We start from the raw sequence: 19845 nt of genomic DNA on the forward strand, positions 1-19845 counted from the left end.
AAACATTTTAAAAAAGGATCGAACTACAGCCCAATAGATATCTGCCGATGTTGATATCTGCAATTATGCCTTTATTGAAAAATATACAGTAGGTTGACAGGAAACAGGGAGAGAGAGATGGGGAGGAAGACACATAGCAAAGGTCGCCGGCATCGGGACTCGAACCAGCGACACGCTGTCAGGCTGGATTACCACCAGCCTAGGTGTCTCAACTTTTAAACCAATCTCAAATTTTTATTTGTTTAATTATATTACATGAATAGAAACTTTAATCAAATCCAAGTTCTTAATAATATGATTGACTTTAGACAAAATATTGGTCAAAACATAATTTGGTGGTCTAGGTACGACTCCGAAATCTATTCCTGAACACCTCGGCTCATTCCTCTCGTTTTTTTTATGATTTATCACATCCCTTTGAAATAATTAGTGGCCAGACTATTACAGGACTGTCAACCATGTCACTATAAATGATCTTTCATGCTTCATTGCTTGTGCCACTCCCTCATCATGAACTGTACCTGCGATGCACAGTGAACAGTGAACATGTGGGTGGCACAAACAATGCCAACCTCGCTCTCCTCAACAACATTTATTAATAGTGCTTTGGTTTCGTTTACTGACAACTTTATATTTATTTTTTACACTTACTCATGAAGTCACAATGCATACAAGGCCACAACTTAGTACAAAAATAGTTAGATCAAGCTCACTGAAAAAGGTTCTCTTCTTGTTAATACAGGTTAGTCTTCTTTGAACATGTAACAACAAGACTTGCTTACTTGTTGCTGTGGCTAAACCAATCATCAGATAAAATAGCCAGCACAGATGAAGTGTGATGTTCTTATTAGAATCTTAGGCATCCATGTTGATATTTAAGAAGTCTAAAGCCAGAATCATAGCCGTGTAGGTTTTAGGTTATGGTTCAAATGTAATGAAATTCTCCCTCGACACCCACATAGGTCCACCCCATACATACCAGACCAGGCCTAGAGAATCCATGAGAGTAGCAGAGGATGGGATCCCTTTGCTCCTTTCAGAGGAAAAGGCATTGTTCAGGATGAGAGACTTAAGGTCTCACATTACTAATGGTTTGTGGGGTGTAGCTTGAGACGTGATATTGATACACTACCCGTGGGTCTGAATGACCCGAAAGCCAGCCGCAGCGGCCACAACGCAAGGGGGGACGGGACAATATTATTATTAGCCATGGACTTGCAGATCCAAGATAGTAACAGAAGAGAGATCAAAGGGGTGTGTGGGCGGCAGAGAAAGGGTTTGTATACTATTTAAATAGTCTTGAGGGGGAAAAATGCTGTAATTTGTCCCAAAGTTACTGCAAAGATATTGCTGCCATTTGTTTAAAAAAGCTTTATACCCTGAATAACATGTACGCAATGTGACATAGCTCTGTTTACAAAGTATCTGTTCCAATTGTATTTACTTTACCCATTTTATTATACACTTGCTTTGGCAATGTAAACGTATGTTTTCCCATGCCAATTAATAAAGCTCCTTTGAATTGAGTCAAGAACTGAACTGATTCTGTTTTGACAAACCCAATAACCCATACCTTGCTTCAATTCAAGCACAAGTCTGGCTGTTAATTCGTTGCCCATTAAGTACTGAGTTTACTTGTCAAAACAGAGTATGGGCATGCCATTATCTGCAGAGTCTAGAATCAGACTCCGAATCAGATTTATGGTCACATACTCCACATACTTCAACTTCAACCAATGAGGTCCAGATTTTAATGCACTTGCACATGACTTTGTGCAAGCAATTCAGTGAGTGTTGTCATTTACTTAACTGAATAAATACTACAGTGGACACACTGTATGGTCACAGGCATGATGCAGAGTCAATACAAAAGGCTCGCGTCTAAAAATAGAATGCAACTACAAGTCAGCTGTACATTTTGCATGCTGCTTCCCACACAGGCAGTTTTCCCCAGCATGTTGGTTCAGCCAAGGCAGCTCTCCTACAGAACTTCTCACTACTACAACCTCCCACACACACACCCTTGAATTGAAGAAAAATAGAACTTGTTGAATTTCTCAAAGTCCTCTTTATAATTCACAGCCAGTGTTTATGCTTTACATTCTTAAAGTACATGCATAGCCATATATCGCATAAAGCATACAGGTACAAGACTGACAATGAGCAAAGATGTTACTCCTACACACTGGTTGACAGACACCACAACACAAAAGCAATAAGCGCCAAGCTAAGCTGACAGAAGGCCTCCATCACCAATAAACTAGTTGGAGGAGACTGACTAATCTTTATCTATAGTGCTGTTTTAAGGCCCTATAACACTACAACATACACAGGCAACCAGTGTACTTAGTTACTAGCTAACCAGCTAGCACAAGGCTAAATGCTAGTTTAGAATATATACTTGGACGAGCGACCCCGAGACACTCAAACAAAAATGACGTGCCTAAATAAGTGTCGACGAGAGACTCATAACAACCAATGTGACAATGTTTTCGATCTAAAATGATGGCACCGTTGTAGAAAACACGCCATGTGTGTTACTGACTGTGTATGCAAGAAAGCTAAAAAGCTCCCGCGAGAAAGAAAAAAAATAACCCATTTAAAGAAAGTACAACTCTTAACACTATTGCCCCTTTAACTTACCTTTCTCCTGGTTAAAGGACAGAATTTCCTCCTCCTTGGGATTGGAAACTTGCGTTATTATGGACGTGTGGTCCATTTAGACAGATGGGGTTATTCCTCTTTGAGTTTCCCGACTTTGTTTGTATTCCTTCCTTCCACTGCCAGCGAAGCCTTTTGCTTGCTTCGTTGGCGAGCTTTTAAAAAACGTTCAGGTTACTATTAGCCCACAGAGCTAACAACGGCTAACGTCCGAGGAGGAGGAGGAGGGAGCCAGTTAAGGGTTGGCATTTAGGGCTTTGGGGGAAGAAAAAAATCAAAAAGGCAAAAAAAAAACCCAATGCTATCGCTTTACCGCGATATCTGCACATTAATTAATCCAAGGACAAAGCGTAAAAACATAAAAGAAAAAAAACAATCCCAAAAAAACCAACGGCGAAACGATTCACAAGTTAGCCAGTTAGCCGCTAAGCTAGCTGCTACTAGCCAGAAGCTTTTTTAGCTAATGACCGATCTCCCCGCACACACAGAGAGAGAAATGTGACGAGCGCTCGAGCCGAAAACACCGACGCTCGAGGAGGAGGAGAATTTCAATGGCTCTGAGAAGAAGCAGCCTACAGACAGGCAGGATCCCGCTCTCTCGCGCCGTACGTCGCTCGAGCGAGTCCCCCGTCCCCCCGCCCCCGAAAAATAACAAATTAAAAAAACAAACAAAAAAAACCCCAAAACAAATGGCTTTATTGTTTATACAACAAACCCGCCACGAGACATGTTGATTTGTTATTATTACGTATTGTAATTCTGTATAGGCCTAACATACTATAATATATAACACGACTTTCTCCAAACAGGCAGACACTAGTCGAATCGAATTATTTATAATAATAATAATCATGGCTTATCCTGGGTGGGGGTCCTCCTCGGCCGCCGATGCAACATGCTCTCCCTCCCTCCCTGCTGTGCAACATGGACGCTTTATGTATTTGGACTCGGAGTCGGGTCGGAGACGCGGCACACACACACACACACACACACACACACACACACACACACACACACACACACACATACACACGCGCACACACAGTCTCTCTCACTCACACACACACACACACACACACACACACACACACACACACACACACACACACACACACACACACACACACACACACACTCACAAGCAAGTGAAAGTGGGAGGTGTCGCTGGCCAATAAACTTGATCTACAAACGAACATTGTAGCTTGTATTTTTATTTTTGTCTTTCAATATTTTTATTTGTATTTATTTTTTGCGAGCCCACACCACTAGCCTTATATATATATTTTTATATTTGGGTACATTCTCACTTGTTCCCTAATGTTCTTTATTCTATTAACATTGTGTATGAATATTCAGTTAATTAATAAGTAATTAACCATGCACGAAACGTGTAATAACAAACAAATACGTCAAGGTAGTCCCTTCCTTTTGAGGAAAAAGATCGTTGACGCCATCTAGTGGTGGGCGCGTGGAAAGAAATCTTCGAGCATGTCAAGTCTTCACATTTGGCAATGCCCCCCCAGTGCCCACACAGGGGACAGGCCAGACTCGAGAGTAGAAGAATTCAAATATTAAAGTTGATTTTCTTTGGTTAAAACAAGTGTCAAAAAACTCTATATTGTGATAGCACTCGATCATTGCTATAGAGTGTTTGTTCTAGGAGTCTCCATGTCTCTCCAGCTTTTCATTAAACAGAAAATGCATTTTCTGAAACTGAAACGGAAACTGGAATACCACTACCATCCATCCATCTTCAACCGCTTATCCGTAGTCTGGTCGCGGGGGCAACAGGTCCACCAGACCAGAGAGCTCCAGACTTCCCTCTCCAGAGCAACATTAGTGACTTCCTCCTGGGGGATCCGGAGACGTTCCAAGGCCAGTGAGTCGATGTAATCCCTCCATCTGCGCCTTGGTCTGCCCCGGGGGCTCCTCCCAGTGGGACGTGCTTCGAGGACCTCCCTATAAGGAGACGCCCGAGAGGCATCCTAACCAGATGCCCGAACAACCTAAACTCAAACTGGCTCCTTTCCAGGCGAAGGAGCAGCGGTTCTACTCTGAGTCTCTCTCGTGTGACTGAACTTCTCACCCTATCTCTAAGGGAGAGGCCAGCCACCCGTTGGAGAAAACTCATTTCGGCCGGTTTATTCGCAACCTTATTCTTTCGGTCATGACCCAGACTTCACCACCATATATGAGAGCAGGAACAAAAATTGCTCGGTAGACGGAGAGCTTTGCCTTCTGGCTCAACTCTCTTTTATCCACTTTTATCCATCAGGATAAAGAAGTCAGTCAGGATATAGATTAGATTAAACAAGTGGAATTGTACGTGATGACACAAAGAACTGAGCAGACATAATTGGAACTGGAACACTATAAAAAATTAAGCTCATAAATACTCTCTCATGATTGGTTGACATTTTCACCTACATTAAAATGTATTTTCTGTTTAAAAATCACACCCGTGTGAACTGAGTGGTGCAACTCCCCCCCCTCTCTCTCTCATTAGCAGGCAACAGTGCAACACTATCTCTCTCTCGTATATCTGTGTGTGTGTGTGTGTGTGTGTGTGTGTGTGTGTGTGTGTGTGTGTGTGTGTGTGTGTGTGTGTGTGTGTGTGCTCGCTCGCTCCTCTTTGGGAATCGAAGTTCTAATCTACTCACTCACTGAGTGAGTAGATTAGAACTACTCTTAAGGCTACTGTTAAGGCTACTGAGTGACACTCAGTAGCCTTAACAGTAGCCTACACTGTTAATTAAAGGTTTATTAGTAATTACACATAATATTTGACAATTGACAATGTTGTATAGCCTAGGTCCTATATCAATCTTTATATTTAGTATTACAACAAATATAGCTGCAGTGGCAGTGTACAACATGCACTGACTTTGTTCAAAAGGGTTTCAGGCGAAGATCTAATAATCCTCGTCCTAATTAATTAAGCTAACAGTAACACTAATAACACCAACCTAACCAGTCGGAACAGTTATGATCAGGATTCAGGATGTAGCCTATTCTGCGAACGAGAATGGCGAGTCTGTCTGTGAAATGTGAGCTGAACACTATAGTAGTATACAACAGCCTATATATTGGTGCACTGCAGAGGGCAGAACGAAGCTATAGCCTAGTGTAGGACCTACAGTGTAGGGTATTGATTTATATAAGAGCTGCTTGCCTTCATGCTCTTGTATAAATTTTAACCGTTTACATGCCGCAGCACTAAGTAGTCAGTCAGTCAGTCAGTCAGTCAGTGCCAAAAGTGTTTTGTCGTGTGTATGTGTGTGTGTGTGTGTGTGTGTGTGTGTGTGTGTGTGTGTGTGTGTGTGTGTGCGCCACTGTGCGGCCGTGGAACAGAACGTCCATCGCTGTTTGATGGACACAACACACTGGACCGGGACGGGACCACCCCACCCCTCCTCAATGCGGATGAGGTCTTCACAGATAAATATATCTTGTGCCCCCCCCCCTCCTCCTCCTCCTCCTCCCCCCGTTGGGTTCCCAACATCCACCAACTGGCTGCAGCAGCGCCAAGCCCACTGCACTGTATAGCAGGGAACACGGATGAATTAGAAACCTGCCTGTCAATACAACTCCTTCTCTTTTCATTTAACATCTTTGAGGAGTGAGGAGGCTGCGAAAACTCTTTATATGTCCATCATCTTGACAGAGTGAAACGGATACGACAACAAGGTTAGTGAACTGAAAAGCAAGTGCTTTCTTATTGAAACCATATTGGTTTGAGTAAGTAAACACAAATCAAATCAAAGGCTCATTCATTTTTTACTTTATTTGATTTAATTTGTATTTATTTTAGTAAGGATTGTTCGCATGAACAATGCCCCGCAGCATCTAGCACTTAATTTGTATGCTATGCACACCAGTGTTCTCCATATGGGCTTGACAACTTCTTGGCATGGGGGCGACCACTAGGATTTCTTGTTCAACTCCCAGAACTTCAAATGATACTGCGACAAACCTATACGGCAAACATTCTCACACTATAAATTAACAAATGGTGAAGTTATTCCGCGTCCAGAGTTGAGAGACTAATAATATAAAACTCAACCTGATTATTTTGGTTATATACCGATGCACCATTCTTGGTCATTCCAGGCACTGCAGGCCAGGCAGTGCAGCTAATTATGCTCTGAAGTGGGTCCCTGGACGTTTTTTGTGTAGATCACATAGCAGCTGCCCAGCTAAGGCAACCAACTGCACAGGCAGGGCTAAAATAGGAAGAAGAGGTTGGGTTGCGCAGCTGACGGTGCCGATTCCGAGGAGAGAGACGGAGCGTTGCAATCCTATATTTAAAGTCCCCATGCATGGCCGCCCTGTCGCTTAGAAATGTCACTCAATTAAAGAGTTTTGGGCCAGTTGCTCTAACTTTAATTAAGGCCATTAGGCCAACATTGGTCGTGGGACTGTATTGTATAGGGGACATTGAAATCAAGCATGAAGAAAAGAAAACGTGTCATGCAGTGGGCTAAAGTAATTGTTTGGGAGTTTATGATCTTTAAGATGTATATTGAAATGTTTATTTTCCCAAGCAGACCCTATGGTGCATGATTTGTATACACAGGTTAAGTCATTTGATTTAATAAATGTGTGGATCATACAACTATTTAGCAAAGCAATGAAGGCATGCAAGGCAACACAACACAACACAACACAATCTTCAATGTAATATTATAATTTATTGTTGTATTGCTTTGCTTTATTAATCAAATGGATAGAGGCTATAAAGTAATTTATATTAAGTATAAACTAATGCCTATAGATCCAAATAAAACCATTTGTTATGGACACAGAATGTCTGAACGTATATAGCTACAACAAAGTCAGTATCAAAAGCCTTTTTCTTAAACAATGATAATATATATAATGATAATGCAGTAACGTTAAAACATACTTTAATATTTAGTTATGTCTTACAGATTGTACAAACAGGTTCCTGTCTATACTACTAGTGTGTGTGTGTGTGTGTGTGTGTGTGTGTGTGTGTGTGTGTGTGTGTCCTGTGTGCCTAATACTACTGTGTGTATTCTGCCAGGCCCCATTCTGTTCATCCCAGGGCTGCTGAATAGAGTTGGAGAGTCAAAATGGGGATCAAGGCTGCTCTCCCCAAATATGAGCTGTATCTCTACACGGCTGTACTCTTCGGGGCCTTGACATGGGCAGGGAGTTGGATATTGGAAGCCTCAAGTGGTGAGTGGATGACACACATATACAGAATTCCTGTATTCCTGAAAGACCTGTTCGGGCAATATAGTGCAACTTTTTAGTACAACTGTCACCTAAAGGAATAGTTTGGGGTGGGGGGGGGGGGGGGGGTACACCCCAAACCATGCAAAGCCTATATATAACCACAGTACAATGAAAGCTAATAATAACTGCCCGCGGTCCAATTAGTGGCTTATCATATAAGCCGCTTACATGATCATTCTATGAGAATGAAAACATTACTGGAGAATTAGTGTTTAGAGAACGTGTTTCATAGGCTGCGGATCGCAAACAGTCCTATATTGTATGTGGACTATACTCTACCCAGCATTTACCCACATTTCGCATAATTCTGACAGTAAAACACTGCATGCCGCCAGGCTCTTCAAGCACTGGATCTGATTTACATGAAAGATGAATTATGTAAGCCAGTAGGAGGTGGATCTGGTTGCCACAGACAGAGTGCTGACAGAGAGGCTTACAGCACTGCAGGGAGGATCAAATTGTCGTTGGTTTTTACTATTATGTCATTGCTGTCCAGGGGAAACCTTGTATGTAAAACAATAATTGATCCAATGTAGTTATTATTTAAATAAATATAATTGTAAATCATGCACTTACTATAGTGCCTTTTATCCAAAGCGTTTTACAGTGTGAATTATATTCACCCATTCACACTCCAGGGCGATCAACTTGCTCATTGCAGTTATACGCTATTTGTGCCTTGCTCAAGGACACTTTGACACTATACACAGCCAGGAATCGGACCAGGGACTTTCTGATTCCCATGCAGAACAAGTGCTTTTGTGTAGATTTATTATTTGGTATTGTGCTCTGTTTACAGTGTCTGGGTTAGTGAATAAAAATGTCACAACACAGATGGGAAGTAATATATGCGGTGCTTCACACAGTGAAGTGTTGCAAATACTGTGTGTTAAAGATCAGACATGGCTGCTGTCTCTATCCCTCTCAATTAAATGAGTGGAATTCGTTGCAGCTGTGTACAGCTGTCCATGCCATATACATGCATATACATAGTACACACATACATTACATACATACATTACATACATACAAACAAACAAAGTCAGACGTAGAAGCGACTGGTGTATTTAGGAATCAGAGTGCAGTCTAAATAGCCATTTGGGTTGCTATGCATTTTCTGTACACACCTGTACAGCAGGGGTGCCCAAAAGGTAGATCGCGATGGCTGTGCAGGTATGACATGCCCCTAAAGAATATTTAATTTAAATCTAAAAACTATTTTTGGCATCTGCCACTTGAATTAAGTTGACTTGATTGATTGACTGACATAAAAAGGGCCTGTCAGCTCAATGCAATACTTTTGTTTTCAAGAGTGTTGCTGCGCACAAATGTCAGTAGATTACAAATTAAAAAAAAAAAAAACCTATTCCATTTCTCCCCTTTCCCATTCCAAGTGCATTTGTCTTAAATGTAATGCCAGCGCCGCTATTCCAAAGCCATTTTCAGCAATGGTATTGTGTTTTTGGTGGGTAGATCATGTTGAGCTGGTCATTTTGAAAGTAGCTCGCAAGTCAAAGAAAATGTGAGCACCCCTGTTGTACAGGAACAACAACACGAACCTATTTATCTCTCTAATTGCTGCCTTACCTGTTCCAGTAGCTCAGGGGTTTTCAACTGATTATGAACCAGGGACCACCACCGTGACTGAGAATCAACCTGGGGACCACTGTTGTGTTGGGAGGGGGGGATATGGGCGTGGTGTGGGGGGAAAAATTAACCTTCCATATTAAAATCATGTTGCTGTTCATTGTAACTTGTATGAGCGAGCAGACACATGCAATTCATTATGGGCACATTTCCTTATAATGGTGACTCAACCAGGCAAACCGGTACAGTTTCCCTTGATATTCCACCTCCCTTTTCTGTGGAAGTTCTTGACCTTCGACTTCCCAGTAACTGACAACATCGATCGAGCGTCATCGTATGTCACCACGTCATTTACTGCATTGTTTCTCAACTTGTGGTCAATACAATAAATCAAAATACAAATCTTCCCTTTCCTACATTACTACAGTAAATGCATGGTCAGGGACCACATGCAATACCTTCACGGACCACCAGTGGTCCACGGACCACCTGTTGAAAACCCATGCAGTAGCTTACACTGCAGTTCAGTCATTTCACCGAGTCTATGATGTAACGTCATCTCCTAAATTGTTAGTGATTATAGGAAATATGGTGATTGTGAAAATGTGTGCTAAAGCATATTACACAATATTTGGCGTTTGCGATTTTCACACCTTAAATAGAAGCACTTTTTGGCAATTACATTAAACCCGTTTGTCGTAATCTACACAGTAAAGCCCTTAGCGTGAGTGTACAAAATAATGTAACCAAATAGACCAATAACATTTGTACAGTCTCTGAGTTACAAACGGATACATTAAAGATGGAGTGCCGTGCCCTAAAACATGATCATCAGCTACTATTATTATATAAGGAGGAAGAATATTTACAAAAAAAGTATTTGTTAAAATGTAATTTTTATGGGACACACCCACCAGTTCCTTAAGTTTTGCCTGGTGGGTGGTGATGGGTGGTGAATGGTGATCCACCTGAACTGAATCCCCACCCACAGCTGTGGTTGTATGATAAAGGCGGAGGGGATGATATTGTGATATACTATATCACTATATCACAGTTTTTTTCATTGGCACGTTTGACTGTCAAGGTTTCAGCCTCCAGGAAGAAACCCTAAATACAAAGGGAAGACATCAGTGCACATAACAACCACACCAAGGGGTCTAATGAAGTACTGTCACCTCATGAACACATGCAAAACTGGAAAAATATAAAAATCTTCTAAACCATCTTTAACATTAACACAAGAGTGTTGCCAAACATGAACATAGCAACTACTAACCCAGAAGCCTTACAGCATCAATAGATCCTACTGCTATAAGTTAACAAATGATAACATTTCATTGACTGTACGTTTAATATTATGTGTTAGTTATTCTGTAAAACCTTTCTCCTTACAGAGAACCTAAACAGGAAGGCCTTCAAAGAGCACGTGAAACCAGGATGGCATTATTTTGGCAGAAAGATGGCATGTAGCTCCTTTACCTTGTTCGTGTTTCTCTTTGTATTTTTCAATTAATTCATAATGTCTTTTACTTCTGTGGTCACGTATATTATGCAACGTCTGCCTTTCACAGGATGTGTCCGACTTCGAATGGGCGATGTGGTTCTCTACATTCCGCAATCATATCCTTTTCGCTCTCGCGGGTCATGTGATTTTTGCCAAGATCTTCAGCCTGATTGCTACCAAGGTACGTGTGTGTGTGGGACTATTTATAACATGCATGACTGTGTGTGCACACACGCACACAAGCGTGCACATGCACGCACGCGCGCACACACACACACACACACACACACACACACACACACACACACACACACACACACACACACACACACACACACACACACACACACACACACACACACACACACACACAATAATATATAATATGTATCTATCTGCATGTCTGTACATTTCTCCAATGAAAGTTAAAACACAGGTTCTGTGTGATGTGTTGTGTGTTGCATAATGCATGCACTGTGAAGTAGTGGACTATATAGAAGCACTTTTATCAACATTAGGCCAAGGAGTGCACAATAAATCATGAGAAGAGTATGTTGGTATGTTGTATACTGCAATCAGGACATTATTTGTGTTCCAAATTCCTAATGTATTTTGTTTTTAAGTACTCCACAGGGTAATGAGTCAGAGTTACTGCATAGTATCGCTGGCCTTATGGATAAACATGTAATAAATAAACAGTATCCATATCCCAAATGATTTTGCATTAACAATGTTTGGTTAAATAATAATACAAAATTGTGCCGTCCTTGCCCTAACACCTTTTGACTTGACGCATGTCATAGAAATATTTAAATGCAAAATGTGTATGTTCTTATGCTTTAACTAGTCCGGCTAGTCTGGTTATACAAAGCAGGCTCTACTGTTGGCCGTTATTTAGATTATTAGGAGAATATTCACTCCCTGCCCTGACCTGTCTTCCACTCTACTCCATCAAAGCATAGATGTCTCTAGATCCCAACTGCTGATTAGTGATTAGAAGTTAAGATAACTCTGAGGCAGAGTGTGATTATTGTGGACATACTTGTTTGGGGAGATAGAAAAAGTACACGCGAGAGAGATGGGAGTTCTTAGGAGGCCCACAGAGAGAAACTCTTACAGTAGAAAATGTAATTTTTATATAACATGCATGATCTATATTGCTGAGTGTGCCAATAATAACCTTTCAATAAATATGTGTACATATTTAAAACAGTTCAAAATGTTTTAAACGTGTTTTCTGTCTTGTTTCATGATTGCAATGAAGATATTCAATATTGATGGATGTAAGGTAACATCAATAAACGTCATAATGCATTTCTGTAACCCATACCATGATACATTATCATCTTTCTAAAGCATTGATACGTGGAAGGTATATTACTTTGTAACATTACACTCATCCTGGACCGTCTCATCGCAGCAGTAGTTGTAGTACTAACATCACTCACTGTTTGTAGTTCTGCAGTATGGATATATACAGTATATATTGTATGGTACAAACGATGATTGTTCAAGCACTACATTGACGTTGGCTTCCTACTCACCCACAGCACAGACCCTTGATCTTCGGTCTGTACGGCGCTCTGGCGGTCCTGGTCACGATGGGCTGGACGTACGTGGCCCTGGTGCTGTCTCACTGCATCATCCTCTACAGTGTGGCCCTGGTCAAGTCCAAGTGGCTGTGCTTCGGTGCAGGCATGGCCACTCTGGCTTCCATCAAGCTGGAGCCATATAACGCCTGGCAGGTAGGTTAGCTCCTTGTGGTGGAATCCCAGTAAGCCTTACGCTATACTTATGAATAGATTGCTGTTGTTACAGCTTACATTACATTAACTTACATAATCGAAATTCAAGACTGTAAGACCGAAGCAACAAATTAAGCTGCTAGCTGTAGCCTTTTAATAGCATCTGTCGGCTAGATGTGGTTTGAAACCAGGGGGGCAGTGAAGCCAATAGTGTCTGAAGCCAGTAGGAAATCCTGACTTCCTGAAAGTTCATATAATGGCCTGTTGTGGCGCTGTCATTGGGCGCAAAAAACCCCATGTATTTGGGCCCAACTTCACCTAGACTGTATTACCTTAATAAACATCGTCATGAATACCTTCTGCTTCCAATCACTAGTTTAAAGTCTCATTTCTCATGTCATAATATTCTTTTTGGAAAATGATGGTCCCATTTATTTAAAAAAATGACCATAAAGTCGAGTATGTTCTGAGGGGCGTGGCTACCAGTTGAAAGTTGAAGTTGAATTCTATCTAGAGTGTCTGTACGATAGACGTTGAACATCGTCCTGTTTGATGTCTCTGGATCCATCTGTAGGAAGCCTTGGTGACCGGTTCGTTTGGCCTGCAAGATGTCCTGTTCTACGGAGGTCTTGGTTTCTCCATCTTTCGCGGTATGAGCTTTGCTTTGGAGAACTGCGAGAAGAAGGACGGCAACTACACCCTGGGTGACCTGCTCAAGTACAACTTCTACCTCCCTTTCTTCTTCTTTGGGCCCATCATGACCTTTGACCAGTTCCACGCTCAGGTGAGTTTTCCCCTCAAGGATTATGTTGAGGAATTGGAACTCACGCCGTCACTTTTCCTCACATCATGATAAGATGACACTACTGTAATCCATGCTTAGTCGGCCGTGTGTTTTAGCTGTGAGGTCATTTTTAAGGCAGCCGGCCAATACAGTATTTATAACGTGGTGAAGGGTGACACACATTAAGATACCGTCACATTCTCTGCTCATATGAAGTGCAAACGGAGTCAGAGGACACAATCCTTAAAAGCTAAAGGGTAAATTTCTCTTGGTTTAGAATTTTAGTCCAATAGCATATGTTGGCTTCCACGCTCTCTCTCTCTCTCAATCTCACTCTCTACTCTGAATTCTCTACAGTCTACATTATGGTGAAATTGAGTAGATTTCTATTTGTTTTATTTCTCAGAGCATAGATAAGTATAAAATTAGCAGTAATTCAACGTTCTTTGTCCCCCCAGACTAACGTCCCCAAGCTGGCTCGTAAGGACAGGGAGCTGTGGAACATCACCTCCTCGGCCTTGTTGCACCTGGGAGTCATTCTGCTGGTGGACGTGTTCTTCCATTACCTCTACATCCTGACCATCCCCAGTGACATGAAGCTGGTCAAACAGCTGTCTGACTGGTCCCTGGGTCAGTGTGATGTTATTAACTAACCCAAACAGCTGTCTGACTGGTCCCTGGGTCAGTGTGATGTTATTAACTAACCCAAACAACTGTCTGACTGGTCCCTGGGTCAGTGTGATGTTATTAACTAACCCAAACAGCTGTCTGACTGGTCCCTGGGTCAGTGTGATGTTATTAACTAACCCAAACAACTGTCTGACTGGTCCCTGGGTCAGTGTGATGTTATTAACTAACCCAAACAACTGTCTGACTGGTCCCTGGGTCAGTGTGATGTTATTAACTAACCCAAACAACTGTCTGACTGGTCCCTGGGTCAGTGTGCTGTTATTAACCCATATAGACCATGAAGCTGGTCAAACAGCTGTCTGACTGGTCCCTGGGTCAGTGTGAAATGTCTAGGAATAATTACTTTGTGGTTCTTAGCCACCGGACGTGTTTATGGCAGAATAGCAATCTTGACTTCCAAAACTAGGACTCTACAACTAGGTTGTAATAGACTGTAAAAGTGTGCCGGGCCGTTACTTGTGACCCAGATGAAACATCATGAGACTTGTAGGAACACAGAGAAGAGATAAAGGTGTTGATCACATCATTGTTTCTATAGAATATAATAACTATCAACAGAAAATCAAATCAAAATCATGATATCGTCCCTTTACTGTAAGTCAAAGGCATTATCTGGCAAAGTTTTATCAAGCATAGAATTTTACAGCTATAATAGTAAGAGTGAAAGGTACAGGAGACACTATAAAGAGTACTTTCCTTCATTAAGGTTTCATGGAGCAAAATAGAGAATTCAGGGCTTAAAGCCAAAAAAAGAAATCCCATGACTGAACAAGATTTTTTGCAAATCTGCACTGATCTCGTTAAATGACCCCTATGAAATCCGTCCCCAGGACTGAGAACTTTAAGCCCTGAAAATTACATGGATAAATGATTTAGATTATAAAAAAATCACACTTGTGTGAAGTGAGGGGCGCTCTAACATCATCGTACAATACATCATCATACATCAAATTCCGTGCTAGACTATACGGCGGAAGATTGGGATCAAATTTGGTACACTCGAACACACAAAGCTGGGCATAGGAGGGGCTGGCGCTCCTCAAAAACAAAAAAGGTACAAAAGGAAGTTATGATAAATAATTCAGTCTTTGTGTCATTGTGGCAGGTGGTCTGGCCTACTCCAACCTGGTGTATGACTGGGTGAAGGCGGCGGTCATGTTTGGCATCATTAACACCGTGTCCAGACTGGACCACCTGGACCCCCCTCAGCCTCCCAAGTGTATCACCATGCTCTACGTCTTCGCTGAAACGTAAGTGTCCATGGGAACCAATTAAGAGTCATTGATTCAGTATGATAATGAATCTCTGTTTTATATATATATATATATATATATATATATATATATATATATATATATATATACTATAGGCTATAGCTTGCTGCTTAGCAGAAAGGGGAAAAAAAGCACTTAAGATATTTGTGAAAATATGAACGGAAATTATATCAGATTATGATCAGGTGTAGTACTCTATACTATAGCATTCAGAGATTATGGAAGAGTTGACTGGCTACGCAAGACTATTGATAGATATACAGTCGGTTGACAGGAAACAGGGAGCTTAATGAGACACACAGCAAAGGTTAATTGGGACTCGAACCCGCGACACGCTGTCAGGCTGGATTATTAACCTAGGGGCTGTATTTTGTACCAGGTCTTAAGTACCAGGTCTTATTACTTAACCTAAGACCTGGAGGCGTGATCAATGCCATTTGGCTATTCCGAGTGGCCAAAGAGCTATGACCACGCCTCCAGGTCATGGTTCAAGGTTCTTTGGTACTTAAGACACGCAAAATACAGCCCTAGGTGTCTGGACCGCTACTAGGCAGCAAGGCAGGCCTGGGGCAACGAATCTCTGTTTATATATCTTGAAGTTCACCCATTTTTGGTGTTTTTTTGTTTTTTAAATCATTTTTTTTCTACACATACATATAATTCTAAGGGTCCTTGACATGAATATGTTTGAGAACCACTGATATAGAGACATACGGTTTTTCCGAAAACTGTCAGGATTTAGAAGACATTAGTAGAATCGTCCTCAGGTCTTAACTACTTTCAAACTGGTGTCCTTATTTCGGGTCACGTCATTGTAGGCCATAATGTTCAAAGATGTTTTCAAAAATGTTCAAAGCTGTTCCACAAATAGTGGTTATAAGAATACATGCTAACGCCGGGTAGATGTTTTCCTGAAATTGTGTCATGACATTAACAACATTATGTGTTCCTCTTATAGGCACTTTGACCGGGGTATCAACGAGTGGCTGTGCAAGTGAGTGAACAACAGATTATTACATTCTCAAATTGACATTGGAAGCAAATAGAGATGCTTCTTGGTTAAATGGATTCCTCCCAGTTTGGTTGAGTATATGTTCCCTTGTTGTTTCGTTCAACAGATATGTCTACGATTACATCGGCGGTAATCATGACCAGATCTTCAAGGAGCTGCTGGCGACCATCGGAACTTTCGCTGTCACCACCCTGTGGCTCGGGCCGTGTGAACTGGTGTACCTCTGGTCCTTCTTCAACTGCTTCGGGCTCAACTTTGAGCTGTGGGTGGCCAAGCTTTTCTCCTTTCCTCCATTCTCCTCTATTGAGGTGAGCAATGCATCATGAAAAAATCAAATTAAAAAAGGCATATTTCATGTATGCGTGCGGGCGGGCGTGTCTCTGTGTCTGTCTAAACTGCTGCTGCTGGACTGATCAGTCCAAAGTTCTTCAACATAATGTTTTATACTTTTTGAAATATTTATCTTTAATTTTATAATGGAACATGGAAGGACTCTGATCAGGCTGAAACCTTGCTTAGATTTGGGGCTATACGTCAACAATATTAGATGTCTGTCGTCAAGATACATATCATTTGTTTAACTCTTGAGAGTGTAAAATTAAACCAATGGTTTCATTTTTCACTCTCAAGAGTTAAACATCTAATAGGGTCCTTCCTTTAGCTGGGGGCCACTTGGAAGGACCACTGGTTGAAAACCACTGGAATCTGTACACTGTTCAATACAATGCATTCAATCCTCCTGTCTCATATCTGTCTTCAGAATCTGATGGGTGAAGGCATGTCACGCAGAATCAGGGGTGTGTTCAACGCTGGCAACTTCTGGCTAATTATCCTGTTCAACGTGCTGTCTCTCAACAGTCTGGAGTTTGCCAAATTAGTGGCAAAGAGGCTTCTTTTCAAAGGTGAGAAACTCGTTGGATATATGTAGTGAACAGAGACAAGGTTTCTATTTAGAGTTCTCCTTTTGGGTCCGGTCGAATGAAAGTTTATCGCCGGGTATTCAAGTTACTTGATTCAATACTTAGACGACGTGTCATATTGTTATATTGTCATATTGACACGTCCCCCAATAGCTCCTATATAATTTCATTCAACTTCAAATTCCACAATTTCCAATGCAGAAGGACAATATCAGTCACCAGAAGCCAGGGGCGTGTCAATTAGTCAAATGTCAATTAGCACTCAAAAGCCTAAGTAGTGGTAAATGTCCTCATTGTCCTGAAATGCCACCTCGGCATAATGTGGTTGAATGATCCACTTCGGTTCCACCCTGCAGGGTCGGATCTTACATAAGGGCAATGTGGGCACGTGCCCAGGGGACCTTGGGCATCAGGGGGCCCTCCAAAAAGAACAATCCACCCATCTATTCAAAATGAGTCAAAATGTGTGTTTTGATGATGAGAATGCAGCTGGAAAGTACAATTGTGTGTAAAGCAGCAACAATGTGCTACTGTTGTTCAAGGTGGGTGGGCCCCTCTGGGCCGTGTGAGGTCGCGTGACAGGTGGAGAGGTGATGCTGTTTGTTACTGCCTGGCTAGCTGTCACTCTGGGGTGGGGAGGCGGCCGGGAATATAGGCCAGAGAAACGACCAAAAAAAACCCTGCACAAAACCGCAAAAGATTTCGTGCAGGGGTCCACGCGTGGCGTGGGGGCCCATCGAGCTTCAGTGCCCAGGGGCCCTCAGAGGTGCTGAAGCCATGGAGTTCCACCACTTCCATCTTCTTCCCTCTACAAGACAGTGGCCTTGTGGTTAGAGTGTCCGCCTTGAAACTGGGAGGTCGGGGTTCGATACCCGGCCAGGTCATACCAAAGACTGTAAAAATGGGACCTAATGCCTCCCTGCTTGGCACTCAGCATCAAAGGGTTGGATCGGGGGGGTCAAACCTACTAATCAAATGATTCCCGAGCGTGGCACGGCTGCAGCTCACCGCTCGTTGGCTGCGGCTCACCGCTCCAAGAGATGGGTCAAATGCGGACTCTTGCGTGTGACAAATCGTACGACTTTGACGTGACTTCCCTCTCTCTCCAGGTTTCCCCGTGTCGACCCTGTCGGTGTTATTCGTGACCTACTGCGGCGTGCAGCTGGTGAAGGAACGAGAGAGAACCCTGGCCTTGCAGGAGGAGGCCGAGGCGGAGGCGGCGAAGCCAATAGACGGTGCCAAAGAGAAGGCAGAGTAAAGTGCAGAAATGGAAACGGAGGTTGAAAGACTTTAACTACAGTAATACGACAAGCCTGGTCCTCAGAATTGGACTGAAACCAGACGACTAAGTCTTGCTTACAAGTCCACATTTGTTGCTTTTGTTTGTCAGAAGCAAAGGGTTTTGAACTGTGAAATGTCCTGAAGTGCCCTTGCTGTGGATTAGCCGCCACATGTTCTTTGGCACAACCCCCACCAATGGTGCATTTTGTATGTTATGGTGTAATGGTAATGGTATCATTTATAATGTATCCAAAAACAGATATTTGATTATCAGATCATATAGGCATGGAAAATATATTTTTAAGACAGAGATAATAATATATTGATGATGACGATGACAGTACTGTAATGGAACTCCCACTAGGTCCTTTTTTGATTGTTGTTTTTTGAATCTATTTTTAATGTACTCAAATTATGAGGATGTTCATACTTTCTTTTTGAGTTGAGGGTGCCTCAATTTTTACCTCAGACAATTACACCCAAGTATTACAACTCTTATATTTTCAAAAAAGGTTTTAAACTTGAATAAACTCTAAACAAAAGGTGACACTTTCTCACATATTGCATAATTAATCACGTAGCGTTTTCTGCTCAGACGACTGTCCGCCCACCATAACTTATTGTCCGTCGTATTTTTGCTCTACCGTTTCAAAAAGCAGAAATGCTAATCCTGCTGCATAATGTTAACCTGTTACGCCCCAGGTGGGTCCAGGGGGAAAATCTGCAGAATCAACATTGAAATTGCAGAATTGATTAGGTCTCTATTGATTTATTAAGTGCTGTTCAGAGGTAAACAGCCATTGCCCCTGCCGGCAGTGCACTTTGAACTTAATCTAGAACATACTGACGATGAGTGATGTAAGATGTTTCCATTTAACCCATTTTGACCTGAGATCAGATTCTAAAATTGTCTTCTACATCCTGACAGTTTTCTGAAAAAGCTATGTTTCTATGTCAGTCGTTCTTCGATTTAAAAAAAATAGCAGACCTATACAAGCTCGTAGCGCGCCACTCGGTGGCGAGCTATGAGCTTGTAGATCCGCTATTTTTCAACAGCTAAAGCATAACATAATGCCATATATTATAACGCCAAAAGGGGTTCCCGCCCCAAAATGGGTTCAAAGT

The 19845-nt window shown here is 42.0% G+C and overlaps 2 protein-coding genes across 2 annotated transcripts in view; one reads left to right on the forward strand and one right to left on the reverse strand.

Annotated features, from left to right (window-relative positions):
- The window catches only part of LOC308324895 (CTD small phosphatase-like protein), a 29159-nt gene extending 25595 nt beyond the window's left edge, over window positions 1–3564 (reverse strand). The window contains 1 exon segment of the mRNA XM_080777240.1: window positions 2644–3564. Coding sequence (XP_080633366.1) covers window positions 2644–2719 — 76 coding nt within the window. The 5' untranslated portion in view covers window positions 2720–3564.
- Window positions 3565–6177: 2613 nt separating this feature from the next.
- On the forward strand, window positions 6178–19274 carry hhatla (hedgehog acyltransferase like, a). Its single transcript, XM_080777216.1, has 12 exons — window positions 6178–6348; window positions 7709–7863; window positions 10905–10972; window positions 11082–11195; window positions 12565–12759; window positions 13334–13543; window positions 14002–14173; window positions 15339–15483; window positions 16466–16501; window positions 16626–16827; window positions 17280–17421; window positions 18549–19274. Exons 2-12 carry the CDS (start codon window positions 7758–7760, stop codon window positions 18695–18697), a joined length of 1539 nt encoding a protein of 512 aa, XP_080633342.1. The 5' UTR covers window positions 6178–6348; window positions 7709–7757; the 3' UTR covers window positions 18698–19274.
- Window positions 19275–19845: the final 571 nt, after the last annotated feature.

This window comes from Protomyctophum bolini (genome assembly GCF_963924005.1).
Source record: "Protomyctophum bolini genome assembly, chromosome: 12".
Classification (NCBI taxonomy): domain Eukaryota; kingdom Metazoa; phylum Chordata; class Actinopteri; order Myctophiformes; family Myctophidae; genus Protomyctophum; species Protomyctophum bolini.

Coding starts and splice junctions, on each gene's coding strand:
- hhatla (XM_080777216.1), top strand. CDS start 7,758: ATGGGGATCAAGGCTGCTCTCCCCAAATATGAGCTGTATCTCTACACG. Junction 10,973..11,081: donor ATTATTTTGGCAGAAAGATG/GCATGTAGCTCC, acceptor TGCCTTTCACAG/GATGTGTCCGACTTCGAATG. Junction 16,828..17,279: donor CTCCATTCTCCTCTATTGAG/GTGAGCAATGCA, acceptor ATCTGTCTTCAG/AATCTGATGGGTGAAGGCAT.